At 48.3% G+C, this 21,734-nt stretch overlaps 1 protein-coding gene across 2 annotated transcripts; it reads left to right on the top strand.

The window, feature by feature from the left end:
- Positions 1-485: 485 nt before the first annotated feature.
- TBCEL (tubulin folding cofactor E like) lies at positions 486-21,304 on the top strand. Of its 2 annotated transcripts, none has more exons than XM_048968458.1 (8): positions 486-559; positions 3,647-3,796; positions 5,952-6,091; positions 9,099-9,280; positions 10,322-10,578; positions 12,013-12,139; positions 12,590-12,706; positions 17,044-21,304. In XM_048968458.1, exons 2-8 carry the CDS (start codon positions 3,664-3,666, stop codon positions 17,360-17,362), a joined length of 1,275 nt encoding a protein of 424 aa, XP_048824415.1. In that variant the 5' UTR covers positions 486-559; positions 3,647-3,663; the 3' UTR covers positions 17,363-21,304. The 2 variants fall into 2 exon arrangements, with proteins under 2 accessions (XP_048824415.1, XP_048824416.1); XM_048968459.1 differs by having other exon boundaries at positions 528-559; positions 3,650-3,796.
- The last annotated feature ends 430 nt before the right edge of the window (positions 21,305-21,734 follow it).

Below are 21,734 nucleotides of genomic sequence, written 5' to 3'. Positions count from 1 at the left end.
AGGCTTCGTGTGCAGAGCTGCAGCACAGCTGGGCAGTGCAGGATGGTTTGGTATTTGTTGTGTCATCCTGGCAAGGATGCAACCCTCACCTCAGGTGCGAAATGGGCAAAGTGCTCATAAGGAGCAAGGCAGACCCAGGGTGCTGGGACGTGACACCAAGCATCAGAACCACAGAACGGCCCGCGTTGCAAAGGAGCGCAATGCTCATCCACTTCCAGCCCCTGCTGTGTGCAGGGTCACCAATCAGGCTGCCCAGAGCCACATCCAGCCTGGCCTTGAATGCCTCCAGGTCCTATCCAGCCCAGCCGTTCTATGATTCCATGATGGCTGCTCCCGGGGCCGCGCTGGGATGAGGCCCAGGCTGAGGGCACGGCGTGCCCCCCTTCTTCCCCCCGCCTGACGACACCACAGCGGTGCGGGAGGAGCAGCCGCGGGGCAGCATCTCCGTTTCCATGGCGACCGACCCGGCCCCGCTCACGTGACGGGGGGGCAGTCACGTGATGTTTGGTTGCTACCGAGTTGTTTCCGGGTCGATGCGGGACGCGGCCGCCGGGCCTGGGTGAGAGCGGGGCGAGCGGGGCGGAGGAACCGTGAGAAGCGGGCGATGGGAACCGCGGACCGGGCACGGAGGGACTGAGGGAACGGGGGCTGCAGGGGGTGCGGGCGGCGTGGCGGAATGCGGAGCGCGGCGGCACCGGGCTGTGCCTGCGGGGCTCTCGGCCCACGCGTGTGGCTGAGCGGCAGCACGGCGCTCGTAGGGCCGCGGCTCCGCTCCTCCAGCCGCCCCGGGGTGCTGCATCGATGGGCTTCTCGGGTGCCCTCTGTCCTTCCTGCTGCTCACGGCGCTCCTATCCAGGCCCTCACCCCTGGCTTCACCCCGCTGCTGGTTGCGGCCACGTGCGGTTGTGATGTTTTTGACCGTGTTCTGCTGGTCGCGTTGGCTGTGGTGGCGCTCAGGGCCTGGATTCAGGGCCAGGGCTCTCAATGGCCTTTTCCAGTCGTTATGGTTCTATGAAAATGTTTTGGGTCGCATCGTGGAGGAAGGATGGACTGACTGCTTTCTGGCAGATGTTTGTCATGCACGTGGATGTGCTGAAATGCATTGTGTGTGTGCTTGGGTTCAGCTTGGGAGGTATCCGGGTTGCACTGGAGTTTGTCATCTATGAATTAATTCCTCTGAAAGATTATCCTTCATAGAATGGCCTGGGTTGAAAAGGACCACAGTGCTCATCTAGTTCCAACCCCCTACTGTGTGCAGAGTTGCCAGCCAGCAGACCAGGATGCCCAGAGCCACATCCAGCCTGGCCTTGAATGCCTCTGTGGATGGGGCATCCACAACCTTTGCTCTGGGTTGGTTTATAGCACTGTCACAGTCATCATCAATGTTCTTATGCTCCTCTTTGCAGACGCTGTGCCTTGTGCCACCTCCTTCCAGCAGTGCTCAAGTATAGGCAACAAGGGCTGCTTGTCAGCAGCTCTCAAAGACCAGGCACAGCATTTGCAGTTCATGCTGTCATTTGGACAGCCCAGAGTAGTTTAAGGATGAATTGTTCCTCGTGCCATCGGTAGGACAGCACACAGAAACATGTGCCCTGCAAATTGCCTTGTCCTGCTCATGTGCAGGCAGCATTCATGGGAAATGTGTCATGTTTGCTTTGCGTGCTTTGTTAATCCTTGCTCTTAAGTAATGGCAGTGATGCAGAAGTGCCACAAGTGTGACAAGTTGTTATAATTAATATGAAATATCATAATGGGGGGTTGTGGAGAAAATAACTGCCCTATGATGTTGTTTGGCATCGGCTTGCCAAAGTAAAGCTTGAAAAAGAAAATGTATGCAGTTCAGAAGTGATGAGCGTGGATGTCATTAGGTCAGGATTCTGATGCTGCAGCTGAAAAGGACAGGATGTGTGAATGCACCCAAGTTGCTGAGGACTAGAAAAGGTGTTTTGTTTTTAAATAAGCCTGATCTCTGATGTCTCTATATGTAACCTGTAAGCTCTATGGATCACATAAAATCACATAAAATAAAAAAGTCTTCTGTCATCTTGCTTCTTACTGTGATGCCAAAGTCGTTTGAGATGGAGGTGTTGTAGGCAGTAAGATCATGAACCGTGGTAAGTATGTGAGTCTCAGCAAAGGGAACTTTTTTGGATTCACTTTTTTGTATATGCCATTGCCAGTAACAAGTCTAAGGAGAAGTTCATCGCAGTGTACAGAGATGGTAATTTGATGTTGGTTAGCAACATTGGTTTTGTTCTTCTGTCCTTCTGTCCCCCAGAGTGATGTGAAATGCCAAGTTCAATGTAGCTGGGGCAAAGCAGGACAGCAGGGTCCATTCCTGTGGGTACAGCAGTGTGCTGACCCCCATGGTTCCCCTGTGCCAAGTGGGCTTCCAGCTGACCCTGCTATCTCTCTAGGCAAGCCCATGCATGGTGTGTGGAGTCCTCTTTCCTGTGCTGTTTGTTCTATGGCCTGCCTAGATATGAAGGGCATGTTTATCTTTGAGACACATTAAACAGCTGCAAAATGGAATTGGCAGAACGTGCTTTTTGGCCTGGCCAAGTGATGCTCTCCTATGTTCTTGAGAGCATGGTGTGACACAGCATTTGTGCTCTAATTAGAAGCCCAGATCTGCAAGCAGCACAGAACAACTGCAGCTCTGTGTGGAGTCAGAGGGGAAGTGATGATACTTGCCCTTGCATTGAGTGAGACATTGCTGTCAGTACAGATGAGAGTCCTGGGAGTCCTTTCCTCTCCAACTTGAGTAGCTCATGACATGCTGTGTGCCTGCTGATGGAAGCCAGCTAGCTGAGGCTGTTGAGCTCCAGGCTGTGTACTGCACTGGCCTGATTTTAACAAACCAACTGGAGGCTGCTTTGCTTAGTCCTACAAACAGAGTGCTGTGGGTCCCCCTTCCCTTTTTCCCCCACTCAAAAGCTATTTATTTCCTTCATTCTGTCCAGGTGAAATGCATGCACCTCTGGGGCAGAGTTGATCTGTGCCATGCAGGTGTAATCATGAGCACATCTTAATCTGACAGTGCAAAGGAGCACGGATAACCACTGGTGCTCCTGCCAATGACAGAGTTGTTTTGCATCAGGGCATAAAGACCTTGCTGTGACTTCAGAGCACAGCAATTAGGAGTCCCCAGGCTAATGGTGAGATGTCTTTTGGTAGAGAAAAGGGAACTGGGGGGATGAAAGCATCCCTTTGAGCAATCTTTGCTATTTCCCCAGTTCTCAGCAGCCTGCAGATGTTTGTGAATATCTATGAACATCTCACAGTCCTTTTGCAAGGCATGGAAGTGATCCTGTGAATCTTGGAGCACAAGAAGGGTCCTGTTGGGAAGGGTCGTGGAAGAGTGTGGGGCCCAGAGGCTTTTTATGAGGACTGTATGATTTAAAGGATGTTTGTTCAGCTCTGGGATTTCTGTGGTTTTGTTTTTCTTATGATTTTCTTTGTTTTGAGATGTTTTAGTTATTTTTTTTTTTCTTCCCCCCCCTCTGATTACCATATCACTCTAATCTTTAATTTGAAAGATGGAGAAGTAAAATCCATGAGCTGGATATGGTCACTTTCTGTCCTATGTTCCCAAAACCGGAGGTGATGAGGACTGATTGCATGCTCTGTTTTCTGTGTTAACCAGAAGTCCAAGAAAGGAGCATGGACCAACCCAGTGGCAGGAGTTTCATGCAAGTTCTTTGTGAGAAATACAGCCCTGAGAACTTCCCATATCGCCGTGGTCCTGGTATGGGTGTGCACGTCCCAGCAACTCCTCAGGGCTCACCTATGAAAGGTATGTGTCAGTGGGAGCAGTTTCTTGGTTGTTTTTGCTTATGTTGAATGAAGAATTGCCCTGAATTGCCCAGAAGAAGAAATGTCCTTCTGTGTTACCATGTGTTTCTTACTAAAAGCTGAGAGACTAGACTAGCAGAGACTGAAAGCAGGTTGAGCGCCTGAAGGTTGCTGTAAAAAATGAACTGAATTTCCCCCTGCCAGCACAGCAGAATCAGAATCTTTTCAGGGAGAGATGGAACGAAGGTTCTGTGCAGCACTGAGTTCTGGGGGCTCAGCAGTCCCTGCAGCTTATTTTTGATTAGCCTAATGATGTTAACTGCTCTGCTAGTGGCTGGAATGATACAAAAGTGCTTGATCTGTATTTGAGGTTGCTCCACATACCAGTGGTATCATGCAGTGCCATCAGCTCATGTTGGTGCCTGTGGGTACACAGGGAGTCCAGTGCACACAGGACTGCATATCAAGCCAGGTGCTGAGCTGTGGAATCTCCAGCAAGGCTTCTTTTGTGTCTCAAGTGGGTTTGTGGTCTGCTTTGGTTCTGGTCTCACAGCATCAGCTGATCTCTGAGCATGATTTTGCTGAACTGCAGGAGAAATCTCTCTCCTTTGCTTCTGACTGTACTGCCTGAAGGCAATATCAAGACAGACGTGTGTCTGAAGTGCTGTGCTGCTGATGTACATCCTTCGGTCTTCTGCACTGCAGAATCTGTGTTGCTATTTCATGCTCTTTGAACTGGGTTAGTTTGATGCCCTTTAGTCTTCCTTCAAGATCTGATGTTTGCATTCAGTTCTCTGTTTGTACAGATGACTCTGAGATGCCCGTTTATCCCACCGACCTGCTGCCTCTTTGTATAACCTCTCGCCCATCTTTGGTTGTGAGTTTAGTTTAAATTTCTGTCAGGTCAATTTGTGCCATAACCAGCCCCAAGGGGGGGAAAATAGGCATGGAAGGGAGCTGGATGGGATGTACAGTAACTGACTTTGACAGAGGAGAAAAAAGGGCCTGAGGTTAGTTAAGGATAAGATATACAACGCCACTCAAAATTAAAGCAAACAGAAAATCAGCCCAATGGAATCTTCAGCCAGTGCCCTCACTGCTGTGTGCTGACACGAGCCTACCTGAGTTGTTTGGGAACTGAAGACAAGGCACTTGGGCCTTCAGATGTGCTCAAGGCGTGACCTACATGTCCATCACAACCAATCCCCACAGTACAACACCATCCTTTAAAAAACCCAAATGGTAGTGAGGCAAGAAACTGGAAATCTCCAATCACTCTGACTACTGCCTGCTGTTAGAAGCCCTGTCCAACCATGCAGCTGTCAGGTATGAAGGACACAGAAAAAGGGCCACCTCTGTGGTCAAACCTTGTTGTTAAATTTTGCTGTTCAACAGAGATGAGAGAATGCTGTATGGGGAAGAGAGTAAGGCTGATGGCTTGCGTTGCCTTAATGGGGATTTCTTGGATCAAAGAGGTTTCCTGTGACAAATGCATAGCTTTTGAGTTTGTCATGGTTTGGCCTTAGCAAATAGGCCATGACAGTGCTCTAAGTCCTTGTCTGCAAAATAGCTGAGAATGTTTACCTGCACGAGATGAGATGAGAGCAGAACTAAAGCAGAAGGCAGAGCAGAGACTGAAGATCTTCCAGGCTGTAGGATCACACACGTTGTTGAAAAGGAAGAGCTTAAAAAAGAAATGTTTAAATATACCCTTGGCCCATGTGGGCTAAGCACAAGAGGATAAGGGGGCCTGGCTCTGTGCAGCTGACACTCCAGCTAGTGCTGTGTCCTATCTGCAATAGCAGATGCCTGAGGAGGAGTGTAAGTTCAAGCCAAAACTGGCTATCGAGTCCAAGGGACTGGCCTGGCTGCTGTGCTGTGGGCAGAAAGTAATGCTGTAAGTGAAGAGCTTTGATGCTGTGGGATGTGTCATGTTTAGATGCAAGAAAACTTCTTGATTGACGTTGCTCATTTGTCATGTGAACCACGCTTATCCCAATATCTCTTAAGTATGTGTAAATCGTGGCATTTCGGGCAGATCATTGCCTTGTGATGAATTTCACACCTCCTTTGTGTTCGCTGAGATGGAGGTGTTGTTGTCTGTACCAAAGGCGTGGGCTGCTGACCGTAGGGCATCTTTTCTTTCACCCTTTCAGATCGTCTCAACCTTCCAAGCGTGCTGGTGCTGAACAGCTGTGGCATCACCTGTGCAGGGGATGAGAACGAGATCGCTGCCTTCTGTGCCCACGTCTCTGAACTCGATCTTTCTGACAATAAACTGGAAGACTGGCACGAGGTAGGATGGTCGTGTGCGCCTCCCTGCATGGCCTTGGTGGCTGCTATAATGAATGCAAATGCGTCACGGGTTATAAGAGTACTTCATTCATTTGAAGGAGAGAAATTTCTGTTTACTTGGTGAGTTCTTACTCATTTTTGAAGATGATGCTTATTTCGTTTGACAGCTCGAGAGCCATAAATGTGATAAATTTAATCCATTCGGGCACTTGACTCCATTTTCTTCTTGACTTATGATCTTGGCCTGTGGGTGACAAATGTATATTTTTTTTATTGTGCAAAGCACTGGAACTGGCATTTCAAAAGTCAAGAGGTTAATGAGCAGGGTGGTTTTCAACAGAGTAAGAGCAGGGGAGGTCTGAGGAGCTGGAGTTAATTCCCAGCTTTGCTACCAAATCTGTAATGCTGGGCAAGGCATTTCTTCTCTCTCCTCTTTTGTTTTGGCACCTGCAAAACAGGTTTAATAACACCTACATCAAAGGGCACTTTTGAAACCTCGTTAATTAGTGCTGAGTGCTGCTGTAAAATGCTCTGAAATGCTTGGCTGAAATACACTAGAAAAATGCAATGTAACGTGAGTAAAATAATTGCAATCTGTTGTTGTTCCTCACCAGCTTTTGTTCTGCTTTTAACTCAGTGTTCAGTGTTTAAATACAAAGGACAAGTAATGTAAAGGTACTTTATTTCCATCACATTAAGCTCCTGTGTCTTTGAACAGGTAGCAGAGCCAGTGTGTGCAGAAGTGCTGCTGTTCTGTTACTGGAGTTGCCAGAACTGGAGATAGGTTTCCTTGTTCCTGTTACTTCCTTACTGACCTAAAAGGTGGGGAGCAGAGAGAGCTTAGTCTTGTCTGTTGAGATTGGAGCCGGGGAAGATGATTTTATACTGAAGACATCCTTGTTTTGAGCTGGGTCAGAGCCTTGCTGTCCTGTGAGCCATAAAAGCCTCATCCCACAGCAATGAGCTGCCTCCCTGCTCCCAGTTCACCTCCCTGTCAGACTTGGAGCAGCTGGGGCTGCTGCACACCCACATGTCACACAAGCTGTATGTCTCACACGCTGCCCTTTTGTCTGTCTGCTTAGGCTGCCCCTGTGTGAACCACAGTAAAGCAGGAAATGAAAGGTTTTCCTTCTACTTTGGCCCCTTCTTCTAAGCCAGGATTAAGTTTTCTTAGCCTGTCTCCAGCAGACAAATATCTAATCAGCTCTTACAAACTGCCAGAGATGGGGATTCCAGATGCCCAGCTAGCTAATAACCTCTTAATCTAAACCACGTCACATAAGTCTGCCATGCTGCAAGTTAAGGCAATTGCTGGTGCCCTGTACACAGCAGCCATGGAGGAGCATTTGCTGCTGCTCCCTTTGTGGCAGCCTTTTCTACCCACATTCAGGAGCTTTCCTGTCTGCTTTTCCAACCTTAGGACAATAATAAAAAAATCCAGTTACTCCTACTTCTCATTGCAGGCCATTTTTGTTCTAAATCCCATATTGTTTTTGTTGCTTAGATGTCCTTCCAGTCTGACTGTTTCATTCTTAAAGCTTGTAGTGCCCAAAACATGACATCCCCCGAGCTGAGGCTTCACCAGCTCAAAGTGAGGCAGAGTAATTCCTCTAGCATCACGTATGGAACACATGAATTACAGATTTCCAAGAGACTGCACTGTGTTGTTGACCTGCATACATCACAGTCTTCCCAAATCTCTCCCATCCCAGTTGCTTTGTGGAGTGGAGCTCTCCAGCGAGGTGTTTTCTGACTCCTTGCTGTGTTATCAATAGTTTTCTTTTCTCCACTGTTGGTGCCTTGTCCATCCTTGCACCTTTTGGCCTTGGTCTCTGCTCATGTACATGCTGGCAGTCCTTCCCACCTCGCTATCAGCCACAGAATAAGAAAGCACAGTGTTCAACAATTCTGCCCACTGGCAATATAACAAGTGGCATTCTGCAGGAGGATGCCTTCGTGGTGTCTGCTGGCTTTGTACTGAACTCATAACTTAGAGCAGTATTCCAGGGGCTGTTCAAAGCCCTCTGCTTGCTGATGTGACCGGCGTGCAGATGGCCTCGGAGGCTGACATTCCATTATGTGACTTGTCACTGAGTCACTTACTCAGTCAGAGAGGAAAATTAGATTGACGTGATGTGTTCTTTACAAATTGATGCTGCCTGGCTGTTCTGTTCACTTAATCATTTTTAGGTGACCACAAATTGACCACTTTAATAACCTTGCCCCATATCTTTCTGTGTATTGGCGACATTCAGGTCAGCACCTACCCTGATCCCATGATCTGTTATGTATGCTGCACACCAGAGCTCTACCCTATTGCCTTTGTTTTTCCTTCTTCTTTCTGCATCTTCCTCACCTCTCTGCTACCATGCCCTCAGCACCTGATACACACAGAGAAAGCAAGGAGCCCCAAGCAGAGATACCCAGCATTTGGATCGATTGCAGGAAGGCTGCTGCTTGCAGAGTAATGGAATCAAATATGGAGTTCACTGTGTGTGTACAATGAGCTTCTGGCAAAACAGTCAAGTCTGTGGCTAGTGGTGAGCAGTGGGAAGCTGAGAGAGTGGTTGGTGATGGCAGGAACTCAGGAGATGTGCCCATGACTGCCCTGCTGAAAGTGGGGATGGCAGCATTCAGAGCTGCAGCCCCAGCACTGTGCTGCTGCTGCAGCTGGGCATTCAGGTGGATTTTATGACCTCTCCCCAGAGAATTTCTTTCTTTCTCTTATCAAGCTGCCCAGAGATTGTAATTAATTGAACCATTGAGGCGAAGGAGCAATTAACCAATCAAACCAGATCAGTGAATAGCCGGAGGATGAATTTCAGGTAGTTATCCACAAGCCTAATTTCAGCCCCCCCATATAATTTCCTTGAGCCTCATGGACATTCCGAAGGGGCTCCTTTCAGGAGGTGGGATATTATTGCACAAGGTCTGATTACTGCCTGATACACATCTTTCTTTCTCTTTTTGTTTTCTTCTGTGTTTTTTTTTTCTCCCTCCTCACTTAGGTCAGTAAAATTGTGTCCAACGTTCCCCACTTGGAGTTTCTAAACTTGAGTTCCAATCCTCTCAGTTTGTCCGTTCTAGAGAGAAGGTGTGCTGGCTCCTTCGCTGGTGTCCGCAAACTTGTGCTCAACAACAGCAAAGCTTCCTGGGAAACCGTCCACACAATCCTGCAGGAGTTACCTGAGTAAGCACTGGGCAGAGAATGGGGTGCTCACTGCACACAAGGCTGTCCTAATAGCTGATGTGGTGAGGAGTGAGCGGGGTGTGAGGAATTGAATTAAGTAGAAGAATAAGGAATTTCTTCTTTGAGAGCTTGGGAACTGGCCAGGTGAAGGCTTGACAACAGCTTAAAAGCTGAACTTGTGCAGTGCTCCAAAGCCCACCAAGGCTGCTCTTCCACATCCAAATGCTAGTGCTGAGAGATGGATAACGATCCCGACAATGCAGGACGTGACTCACTGCAGAATGAATGGTGCAGTGCATACCTGCACTAATAGCTTTTGAATGGGATGTAAATCTGAGGGTCTGGCCACTAGTCAAGTAATATTTCATCATGCTTTTCTGTGCAAATGAGTTTGTTGATTTCTGTGGCTTGGCCATGGTCCACCTTGGCAGTGGCATTCAGTTTCCCCAGATGTCCTCGGTGGCTTCAGTTTGATACCAGATTCCTCCTTGCACAGTGTTGTAAGCAGGGAGGATGGCAGCAGTGTATCCCCTGTGACCAGTGTGTGTATAAGAGGAATTAGAGGAGTGAGTGTACCTGTCTGAAAACTTAATGAGACCTCTTTTCTTCAATAGGAGACTTTGGCAGAACCAGCAAGGCGGGGAGAAGCATCATATATATTGATATATATATATATAAAAGCATCTCATTAAATTAAGTGCTAAGCACTGAGAGCAAGTAGCAGTCACCACTGGAGCTGGGCTGGTGGCTCATCAGGCACAGATGTGGAGCACCATCCCAAACGATCTGTTAGACAAGTTGTACAGCTGAAAGTATTTGGGGATGCAGAGCTGTGGATGAAGCTTACAAATGGGAGCAGAGCAGAGTAGCTGAAACAGTCCATTAGAGGCTTCAGAGGGCCTCTCTGTGCTGAGGTTTCAAATTGAGTGGGAACCATTAAAGAGAGTTGTGTTAAAGCAGTGTGTGTGTCCCTGCACCCCAGGTGGTCATCATTTCACAGAGCATGTTAAGATGATGATGTGATCTTTCTTCCCCATGCAGCTTGGAGGAGCTCTTCCTGTGCCTTAACGACTACGAAACAGTGTCTTGTTCTCCAGTTTGCTGTCAGTCTCTCAAATTACTCCACATAACTGACAATAATCTTCAAGACTGGACTGAAATTCGAAAATTGGGAATAATGTTTCCATCTCTGGACACACTTATTCTGGCTAACAACAACCTCACCACCATCGAAGAGTCAGAAGATTCCCTCGCAAGGCTGTTCCCCAACTTGAGATCCATCAATTTGCACAAGTCAGGTGAGCGCCCTGAAGCGATGCACTTTTTGTGATGGCTGTTGATCAGAATGTTCCCTCCTGAGAAGGTGAAAAACACCCTTGGAGCTGCTTGAAACTTAAGCCTGAGGGCTGGTTGCTTCCTAGGCTGCATTAGCAGTAAGCTGCAGTCAGCAGTGAGTCCTGCAAAGAAGGCAGCTGAAGACAGCAGGAGCCTGAATCTTCTGGATGGTTCTGGTGCTGTGGCAGAGATGAAAATGGCCACCTACCTTTGGCCCAGTCTGTCCTGCCATTTAACCTGAGGCACGCTGACCTGAGGAATGCAGTGTTAGTGAAGGAAAACAAGCAGGAAGTGCACTTGCTTATTTCTGTTGGCTTTACCTTTTTGTGGTCAGTCATGACCTAAGTGATGAGCCAGAGCAAAATGGACTGGTAGTTACTCCAAGTGAGCTGGCGAAGGGCTGTTTTTGTTAGCAGCTTCCTTCCATTTCCTGTCCCTGCCTCAGGCAATTCTGAGGAAGGATAAATAAGTGTCTGACAGTGGAGAGGATGAAAGAGTTCTATTTGCCTTTCCATCTCTGTGTTTTATCTTGGGTGGAACGAGCACAAGTGTAGGTATGTGGTGTGTAAGGGTCAAGTGTACACCAGCCTAAGCTGTCTGTCACCTGTCCTCAGATATCAGAAGAACATCACAAGTTTTGCTCGAGGCTGCTTTACACTTCAGCCCCTGGGATTTTTCAGCTACTGCTCCAGAAAGAAAATTGGAGTGTTGGGAAGTGGAGAGGAGGCTGCAGGGAGGGCTGTGACACACTGGTGAGACAGCAGATCTGCCACATGTTCAGCTGCAAAAGCACTTAATGCATCATCATCTTTTGTTCTCCACAGCCTTAAACGCTGTGTGAGCAATAGCTGTAACTTAAGCCTGTGTGGAAGGCACTTTGTTAACCTGCTTTGCAGTGTAAGCATCAAAGAATCCTCATAAGAAGGGCTTAAACTGACCAAAGGAAGCAAAGCCTGTTCACCTGGGTTTGAAAGCACTATCTCACCCAGGAGCAAATGCTCCTGTGATAAGTGTTGGCAATTTTGATTCCAAGTATTTGAGATCTTGGGATTCTGCGTTGCATTTCTGTGGCTTGTGAACTGATAGTTGAATAGAGTCCAGAAGTCCCAAGGAGTGTGTTAGAGAAAATGACAGGGCAGAGACCGCTGTAAAAGCTAAGCTCCCAAATCACCAGTGTAGAGCATCTTTCCAGATTGATACAACTACAGAATTAAAACTACTCTGTCTTGCAAGCAAATGAATGAGGTGTTTTCAGTGTGTCATGAGAAAAGAGCTGACTTGCAGAGAAGCTTCAGCAGACACCTGCCTGTCACATAGGTTGTTTGCCTCTGTTTGGTAGTCTTGGATACACTGCATATTGTCTGTGTGTGTGTAAGCAAATCTTCTCTTCTGAGCAGGTCTGCATTGCTGGGAAGACATTGACAAGTTAAATTCTTTTCCCAAGCTCGAGGAAGTGAAATTGCTTGGAATCCCTTTGCTGCAGTCCTACACCACTGAGGAGCGCAGGAAGCTGCTAATAGCCAGGTCTGTTGTTTGGCTGTCCTGTGCCGTTTTGTTACATGACAGTGAGTGGCTGGGAGCTGGTGATTGGAGGATGTGGCTGCTAGGAGATGGAGTTCTGTACAAATTCACTGCTCTGAAAGACTGGAGGTTTTGTTGTTGGTTTTTTTTGTTTTTCTTTGTTTTTTTTTGTTTTTTTTTGCTGTTTGGGAAAGAGAAGAATAGAAACCTGCACTCCTAACTTCTCTGCATTCCCAAGAATGTTTTCAGTATGTTTTCAGCAATGCATGCATGTGGTAAAACGTGAGTGTTCAGTTCTGAATGCGCTTGGAAACTGCATTCCCTTTCTCCTGGGGGCAGCGGTCTCCTGATGGTAACATTATGGCACATAGCTCTTGGGGATGATTGCCTCCTTGGTGACCCTTATTTGGGTTTCTTTTCTCACTGGCTGTACTTCTTGGTGTCTGCAAGCAGGTTGCCATCTATCATCAAGCTCAATGGGAGCATTGTTGGTGATGGGGAGCGAGAGGACTCGGAGAGGTTCTTCATCCGGTATTACATGGAGTTCCCAGAGGAGGAAGTGCCATTCAGGTATGAAGCCTTTGGAACTGGGAGTGAAAAGGCAGTGAGGCCAAAGTGAAGGCAACCAAAGAGCTGATGTTACGTGGGAAATCTGGGCTAGCTAGTGAAAAACACACTCCTCACCTCTCTCCTGTTTTGCCACCTTCGTTCTGTGTGAGTTGATGCTGTTATGTTAGAGTGCTGTCTGATGACTGGTAGAATCACTCCCGAGTGACATTTGGTCTTAAAGTGTCTGTGTCAAGTGCCATTAAACAACACGGCTGTTCAGTTCATGATCTTCATTGCTTCCTGTTCTCCCAGAGCTGGCTTCATAATCTACCTGTGCTTGGGAGTCCCCAGAAGTCAGTTCAGATCGTGTTCTCTGGTGCCAGGCCAGGGCATCTAATTCTCTTGGCCATCTGGTGTGTGGAACGAGCCTGGCGATGGGAAGCTGTCCCCTCACTTTGAAGCTCACAAATGGAAACTTTGATGGTTTTTCCTTGCCAAAAATTGTGCCCAATGACCTGTTAATCTTAGTAAACTAATGAACTTTGACAGATGTTGCTCAGTCTGTATGTTCTCTACACTGGCATCTACTTACTGCTTCTTAATGGGCTGAGGAAGGATCGTGGAGTGCCCAGCCACTGCACTGATGTGCCTTGTAGCCCATGACTCTCATGAGCTTTCCAAACAGCAAAGCTTCACAGCTCTTTCTTTACAGAAAAGAGGACAAGAGTGACTGCATGTGAGAGCTGGATGGGGGGCAGGCAGAGGTAGGGACAAAGCGAGGAATTGAAATGTAAGGAGATGGCAAAGATGTGAACAGCATCTGGTAGGTGTTTACACTGGTCAGTCAGCGTTTCCCTTAGATTAACTTGCAGGTGAAACTGCCTCTTGTTTTTTTGGAAGAGCTGTGTGTGTATGGCCTGCCAATATGGAGGGGAGATGAGAAGGTTGGAATGGGGAATTGAGGGCACGATGGTTTGTACGAATACTGATGAGTCCAGCAATGCTGGTATTTGCTAAAGGCGTGCTGGGGTCAGTTCAGAGGCGAAGGGCAGCAGTGTAGTCAGGGAGATGAGACTGAGAACAAGTCCTGGCTTGTAATTTAAGGCACTCTCTAAGCAGAAAAATTGAAACAAACGTTGGAAGTTATAGCAGCGCAAGCAGAAAATGCAGGGGAGAGGAAGGAGGAGGTGGAAGGGGGCTGTAAGCTCGTGGTTCTGCTCCTAGAATGGGTTTTTCTCAATAACATCTTACTTCTAAGAAAGCTGTTGTATTCTCAGTGTTCGTGGCTCCAGAAGGAAGAGCAGGGTGATCAGGTGCAATGGCAAACAGGCTCAGGGTGCCTGGGGAAGGTAGCTGGGAGAAGGCAAAGAAGGCCTTTGGACTGGAAGTGGTTTTTCAGGTACAGAGGGAAGGTGAAGTTTGAGCAGCCCTTTGATTGTAGTGGCACAGATGTGATGCTCTGAGCTTAGAAGGAAGGATTTGGGCAGCAGAGTGAAGACAAATAGGTGACAGGCTCTGATGTTGTTCCTGCTTGTTGTTCTGGATTTGTATCTGTAGGCACTGCAGTGACAGGAGCCTTGTGTGTCTGGGAGCAATGTGCTGTGGAGGAGTTGGCTCCCTGAATAGTGCCAGGAACTCAGGAAGCATATTCTGGCCATGTAAGAAGTTACTAATATCTCACCTGTCTGGTGAAGCTGGGCTTGTCTTGAAGAGCATGCTAACTGTATGCCTCTGCAGCAAGGCACGGCAGAAATCTGCCTTCAGTTCCTTAACCTTTAAACACCATTAAAGCCCTTTCCTCAGTCAATGGGCTCATTGTTTGAATCCCTTCATCTGTGCAGCGTATCCAAGAGACTTGTGCAGTCACTGAAGGGGGTTATTCTGTTCTGGAGGAGCTGTTCCACTACAGTGTATTTTATAATGAGGCTGCAGATGGCTGAGAGCATCCCTCGTGCCTGGGTTCAGTTCCTGGACCTGAGCACAGCAGCCCTCGCAGCCCAGAGAGCTGCTATTCTTTGCAAAAGGATTTTGCATATGTGGTTTTTTTTGCTGGAGCTTCCTCCCCTTTGCTCCAGATCTGGTGTGGTCTCTCTGAAGGCGATTTGTCATTAGAATCAAATCAGGACACATGCATGTTGTTGCAGGGGGCATAGCATCTGCATTGCAGTGCAGCCTCAAGTGGGGGAAGACAACAGCAATGCATGGAAAATGCACCAGTGTAAGCAGCCCCCCCTCCAGGCTGTCAAGGCACAGTGTGCAATAAACAAACAGTGAGTTCTGTCCCTGTAAACCTCCCAGTCTGTGTTGTTCCTCCTCTGGAGCTGCAGCTCGAAAGGATTGCAGAAGGAGTGAAATGGACAGAAATAATCTTTCTCTGTGGATGACGTGAGTTAGAAAGGAGTGCTGAGTGTACAATCCAATATTGGCTGGCTTCTGGAGTGACGTTGTTGTGTCTGTGGGTTTTTAATGAGTCCTCTGCTCTGGTCCGCTGTTTATCTGCAGAATATCAGAGGCACTTTGTAGCCAGGCTCCTTTCTCCAGCATCCTCTGCTCTGGCAGCCAGCGCCTGCCAGGCTGCAAGGGGTGATTATGGGAGTCTGCAGGGTGCCAATTACCAGGGTACCAAAACACTCATTGTGCCTTTGTCCCTATCGATCTGAGGGGGATCCGGTCTTCCACAGAATCACAGAACCACAGAATCACAGCCAGGGCTGGAAGGGACCTCAAGGATCATGAATCTCCAACCCCCTGCCACAGGCAGGGCCACCCACTCCCGACTTTCAGTACAGACTGCAGTTAGTGTATGAGGAGCATGCTGCAAAGCTTGTTCTGCCTTCTCTTGATGCCAGAAAATGAAAGGCAGCATTATATATTCACAACATGCATTTGGGGAATCCTAGCCCATTTGAGGTACTTCTCCCTCTCAGCCTGCTTGGAGCTTTGTCCCTCTTATTGCACTCTGTACCCCACTGGCCTGTGGGCTCAGCACTGTGAGGATTTCCTTGCCATCAGTGATGCACGGTGTAGCACTTGTGCTTGCTGCAGGCATAGCCCAGCAGGTAGAGCATGGGGAGCACGTCATCTCCTCCCAGCACTAATGGCTTTTCTAAAGCAGCCCGATGGTATCGGCCAGGTGACTGTGACAGCAGGGCACCAGCCTGCATTTGGACACTCAGCCCTGGTGAAGGCCCATTTTGTCTGTGAGACAAGGGAAATCCTAGTGCCTGGAGGCCCTCGCCTCATTTCCCGGCAGACAGAGGGGCTGCTGTTCTCCAGGAACGTTCCTGCCTTGAGCAGGACTCCCAGGGGTCGCCATCCTGCCAGGACCCATCATCTCTTGACAGGAGCAGTGACACAGCACCGATCACATTCGGCCTGGGCTCAGATGGGGAACAAAAAGAGCTTTCTGTACAGCGCACAGTGGAGGGCCTCTGAAACGTTACCTTTTCTCTGCTTCTCTCAGCCTTTGTCATTTCGATTGCATTATGTGTTGTGCTGCCTTTTTGCCCCTTTCCCAGCCTGGCAAGGGAGGTGCTGTATTCCCAGTGGGAGCAATACCAGCTGAAGGTGGCGGGGGGGTGAGATGGGCTTTGTACTGCCTGCATGGTTCCCTGAGCTGGACCTTGGGTAGAAAGGCTAGAGAACTTGCCTTCAATGAGAAAGTGTCAGTGGGACTTGTGTTAGAGCCACTGCAGGTCTGCTAGCAAAACTGTGTCACCAGAGTGCATTTAAGAGATCGACTGGCAAGAAATGGACAGGAGGTATAGAGCCTTTTGAGTGTATTATCCTCCCTTTCTTCCAAAGCCCACTGTAGTCACGGTGTTTCTAGAACTGTAGGATCATGGCATAGAGCACTGCTGCTCAGTTGCCCTCATAGAGCTGTTTTGAGAGCAGTCAGCCTGGATGTCTCAGGAGGGTTCATGTTGGTGCTGCAGTGTGTCTGGACGCCATGAGGCAAAGGGACTGGAGTGATGGGCTTTCTAGGTTGTATTTGCACTTGTTCAGTGCTGTGCTAGAGAAATGGTTTGTGCTCTGTGAAGTGTCAGACTAGCAGAGCAGAAAGCAGGCTCCTACCAATCCAGATTTATTCCTGATGGATGTCTGTTTAGGTTGTCTGACTCAAATCAAGGGTGAATTTGCCTCGTATGAGAAAAACACAGCTCCCTAAAGTAGCAGAGATGTGGTGAAAAACGGAGAAGGAAGCCTGAGTTGTTTCTTCAGTCGCTGCAGACGTTAAACTGTGCTTTGCAAACTAATAGCGTCCTTGGATGACTGCAACCAAAGTGAGACAACTTGTGAAGAGTATGATGGCCATCTGAGGGACTGTACTGTAACTCTGGACTTGTTTTTGTCTGCAGGTACCACGAGCTGATCACCAAGTATGGGAAGCTGGAGCCCTTGGCAGTCGTGGATCTTCGGCCGCAGAGCAGCGTGAAGGTGGAGGTTCACTTCCAGGACAAGGTAGAAGAGATGTCAATCCGTCTCGATCAGACTGTGGCAGAACTGAAGAAGCACTTAAAAACTGTGGTGCAGCTGTCAACCAGCAACATGCTGCTCTTCTACTTGGACCAGGAAGCCCCCTTCGGCCCCGAGGAGATGAAGTACAGCTCACGAGCGCTGCATTCCTACGGCATTCGGGATGGAGACAAAATCTATGTGGAACCCAGGATGAAGTAGCCTCTCTCGACCTACACACCCCACACACCCACACACATGCATTTAAGGAGTTTTTGCAAGGTTTTGATTTCGGTTGGTTGGTTGAGGTTTGGTTGTGTTTCTATAGCAGGTCGTGGCTTAGCCCGGAGCGAGTGCCCTGATGGCAGAACCATGCCCACCACCCACTGCAGGTGACCTCGAGGTGACAGCTGACTTCAGTGCGTGTGTTTCCGTGTGTGCAATACCCCCATGTTTTCTTTGATGCTCCGGTATACTCGTGATTTGGCATGAATGGTCAGTTGTTGAAGCTGAAGAATGCTAGGGCCCGTGAGGGAGGAGGCAGCTTGGCGTGGAATTTGACCTGTTTATTTTTCTTTCTCTAAATAACGTGTGCTTTTTTTTGGTACCACCAGAGCACCCTAGCTATCCAACTGCGGTTTGAGCGAGCTTGGTTTTCCATCTGGGTGCTGTCTCGTAGCCTTTTGTCACACTCAAGCTCACTGAAAAGGTCTGAAATAATGTTCAGTTTGAATCAGAGCTCAGGTATTCAGCATTCAGCGCATCCACTTAGCTCCACTGGTTGGTGTGAGCGCACAAGATGAGGGAAAGGCAGGGATGTTATGAGAAAGAAAGGATTTCTTTCAAAAACTCCTGCTTCTAGCCATGCTGTCCTATCATGAATTTGGAGATTTGCTTTCTGTGTCCGTGTCACAGTGTCTGCAAGCTGTAGCACTGTCAGCCCGCAGGCAAAGCAAGCCTGGCCCTGTTTAATTTGTGAAAGGAATTGTAGATTGGCATTGTGTTGAGGGCTTTTAGGGTAGTGGGTCAGAAACACGGTGAGGAGTGTGTTCCTCCTTTGGCTGGGAAACATCCCTGCGATGCCGGAAGGTCTTCCAGTGAGCACTTAACCTTGTACCGCCGTGTCCCGAAAGTGGAATGGCTGAAATTGCTCTCTTGGGAGGGAGCAAGACTCGAATTGAAGTTTGTTTGTTGTTGTTGCACCAGAAATGAAACCTGGCACTTTCTCCGGGGATTCCTGGCTGCAGGGTCTCCATTTAGGGTCCAAACTAGCAGAATGTGTTGACTCGGATCAGTTTCTTAGGCAGCAGGTCCAATAGCACCTATACCCACGTGTATTGTAAAGCAGGTGTTCACTAGATCCCCCACCCCCCACATGCACCTTGTAGGCATTGTGTGCTGCTGCTTAAATTCGCCCTTCTCTAACGCAGCGCGGATTCCTGTGCGATGAAACCCTCAGTCCTTTATATCTCTTGTAAATCAGGCAGCCGTTTCGCTTCACTCTGTCCTCCCTTGTTCTTCTGTCATCCTGACAAGCTGAAGACTTTTCAAATTACCTTGTTATAAGCAACTGCATCAAAGTTTCTGAGCTGTGCACTGAGGGCTCTGGTTACACGTGAACTCCTGACCGTAATTTTGAAATGCTCCCTGTCCCCACGTGCACTTTTTTCCCCAAGATGCTTTTGTCCACGCCACCAAGCTCCTTTATAGCCTTGGAGTTGTGTGTTTCTCTTTATGTTTTACATAGATCGTGGGGTGGGGTAGGATGGGGAGGGGACAAAGTGTTATCTCGTAATCTTCAGGTTGTAGGGACTGTTGAGAGGGGATTCGTTCCGCATCCACGGTAAGGATTAAAAATGGGAGGACTTAAGACAAGGTAATTCTGCCTCATCTCCCTGCCAAAAGCATCCATCTGCTGGCACCATCGAGACGAGCAATAGCAAATGGAGCAGGAGCCACCATAGGTGGAGTAGAGGCGATGGCCATAGCTGCAGGGCTGTAAGACACGAGCAGGGAGATGGTGGCAGTGTACCATAAGATGATGCTTTTATAAGCTAGAGCTTTACTGAAGATGTATTTTCCATTTGGGCAGCGAAAGGCATTTTGCTGCCTTATAGCGGAACTCTTAAGCCAACACTTCTGTATGATATATACATAGATATGCATCGGGAAAAGTTGTGTTTAATAAGATATTTTGTTATAAAACAAAGTTTTATGAAGATATGGTTGTTTAATATTAGAAGCCTATTTCTCCCTTTGACCTCCTGTTTGAGTACATCGTCCATCAGTCGCCACGTTGTCCGAACTAGGCAACCAATGCAGATGCAAAGGAATCTCTGATCTAATTCTACAGAGCAGTAATTGCCTACATGGATATATTTAAGGCATTGTAACTGGTATTAGTGAGATGCTGTAATTACTGACCAGCTTGCTCAGCACAATTAGATGTCTGACTTGCAGAAAGGGAAATAAACAAAGTCCATTAAAGAACTAAAGGGGATATTGAAGAAGACCCAGCTATGTGCTTGTAGGTTTGTTTCCCTGCTAAGAATTACCCTCATCCATACAGGGAGCAGTGCTGCTGCGCTGGCTAGGAGCTGCCAGTAGATAATGGCTTTATTTATGGTGGAACTTATGGGAATTGGAAGATGAACAAAGAGGATTGCTTGTTGCTTGCGATGTGGATGGGGATTTGGCATCAACACCCAAACTGGCTCCTCAGTATGAATGTGTGCCTTGCCATGTCGTTGGGGAAGCTTGTTCCTGGATGATGTTCCCAAGCTGTTCAGGCAGCAGCGGAACATGCATTGGGTGGAAACCAAAAGCATCGGTTGGCTTCCCAAGGAGAAAGAGCCACGTCCAAAAGCCAGGAGTGACTGACGTGTCTACGTGATAGACTTTGAAAAGCAGGATGGAGTGGCACGCAAACAACGCTCCAGGATGTCCCAAACTGGATTGCTTTCCTGTTGCAATACCTGCTGGGGAAGGGTTTTGTGTTTGAGCAGTGCTGGTGCTTACCGGGTGTCTTGGGGGGACCGAGGGCTGTGAACAAGAGGGGCTGGTGGTGGGCAGTGAGAGTATCCTGAGATGTCAGGAGGGTCCATGTCAGGAGGGTCCATGCAATGCCACGAGGTGCTGCATCTCAGCTTTGTTGACATGCATCTGCTTTCGAGACAGATCCCCAGTTCTGCCCCATTCCTTCGAGAAAACAAAATACAGGCTTGCAAGCTTCTCTAGCTCTTGTGTTCTTTTCTGAGAGTGCTACTTTTGTCAAGAAACATTTTGTTGTTCATGCATAAAAATCTGCCGTGGGCAGTCTGCACAGTGGAAGAAGCACCTGGTTCGTATGGAATTGGGTAACAGCTACATACCAAAGTTTTGCACGCGTGTTGAGACGAGATGCTGCGCCGCTGTTTTTTTTTGGAGACGTCCTCATTGAATATCCGTGCTTTGACCAGATGTTACAAGCATGCTGCTTCGCCGGCGATGCTATGAATATGCATGGCGTGGTGGCTGTCCCCCCTTACTGCAATGTGCCACTGTGCTCAGTGGGGCTCCCCTGCATCCTGGTGGCCGATGGCACCGTGTGGTCCCCAGGGCTTGGGGGCAGCTCAGGGTCTGTGCACGGTGCTCTTGGGGTTGGCTCTGGGTTGGCTGCGCTCTGCCATCGCTCCGTCTCCGCCGCTCGCCTTTTCTGCTTGGAAATGAGATTCTGTAGGTGCTGTTCGTGTGCAGATTGGAAAATGCAAACGATGTGCTGAAAGCAGCCCGGAGGCTAAAATATGTATTCCTGGCAGCTGTGCCACCCTCGGTGCTCGTGGAGCCTTTGTAGGCAGCGGGCAGACGCCGTCCCCAGAGCGGCACTGGGGCGGCTGCAGCCATCTCAGGCCTCCGCCGCTGTGATTGCTGTTCTGCACTTACTGGAAACTTCAAACATGATTTAAACATGAAGGTCTATTCTCGCACCCTATTAATTATGCATCCGTATGTAATTCTAAAGAAAAAGGGAAATCTGTAAGTCTATATCTGTTTTTATGCTGGTTTCTCTCATGGGGATTATACTTCGCGCGCCGACAATTTGCCTTTGGTTTGCTCGCAGACTTAGAGGTGGAATTCAGGCCACTTAGGTCATTGGTTTGGATCAATTCAATAAACCTATTTAAGTTTTTGCACAAAACAAAATGTGTCCTCAGCTTTGAACTCTGTTGTTTCCTGAAGCAAAAACGTTTCCCTCCATCTCACCCACAATGTGCACCTCTGGGCAGAGTGCAGGGGCCAAGTCCATGGTGTCCTGGAACAAACCTTCACACAGGCTTTGTCCTTGGGCTGGGCCGAGTTCTGCAAAAGGAGAACGCAGCGAGGCCGTCTCGTCCTTCAGTACTTGCTTTTCTGGAAGCTGAACATGAGAAGAAAGTGTTATCTTGGAAATAAATAAAGAGTGGTTTGCTCTGCTCCGATGCGCTCAGCTCTGCAGGATGGGCGCATCCCCTGGCAAAAGAAAATAGCTTAGAAGAGAAAGTCTTCCCCAAAGAGGCAGTGAAACCTCATCAAACTTAATCAGTGTAGACTTGCCCTGTAGAACAGGACCAGAATA

The sequence above is a fragment of the Lagopus muta genome, chromosome 22 (assembly GCF_023343835.1).
Source record: "Lagopus muta isolate bLagMut1 chromosome 22, bLagMut1 primary, whole genome shotgun sequence".
NCBI lineage: Eukaryota > Metazoa > Chordata > Aves > Galliformes > Phasianidae > Lagopus > Lagopus muta.
This window is presented reverse-complemented; position numbering and strand designations above follow the sequence as displayed.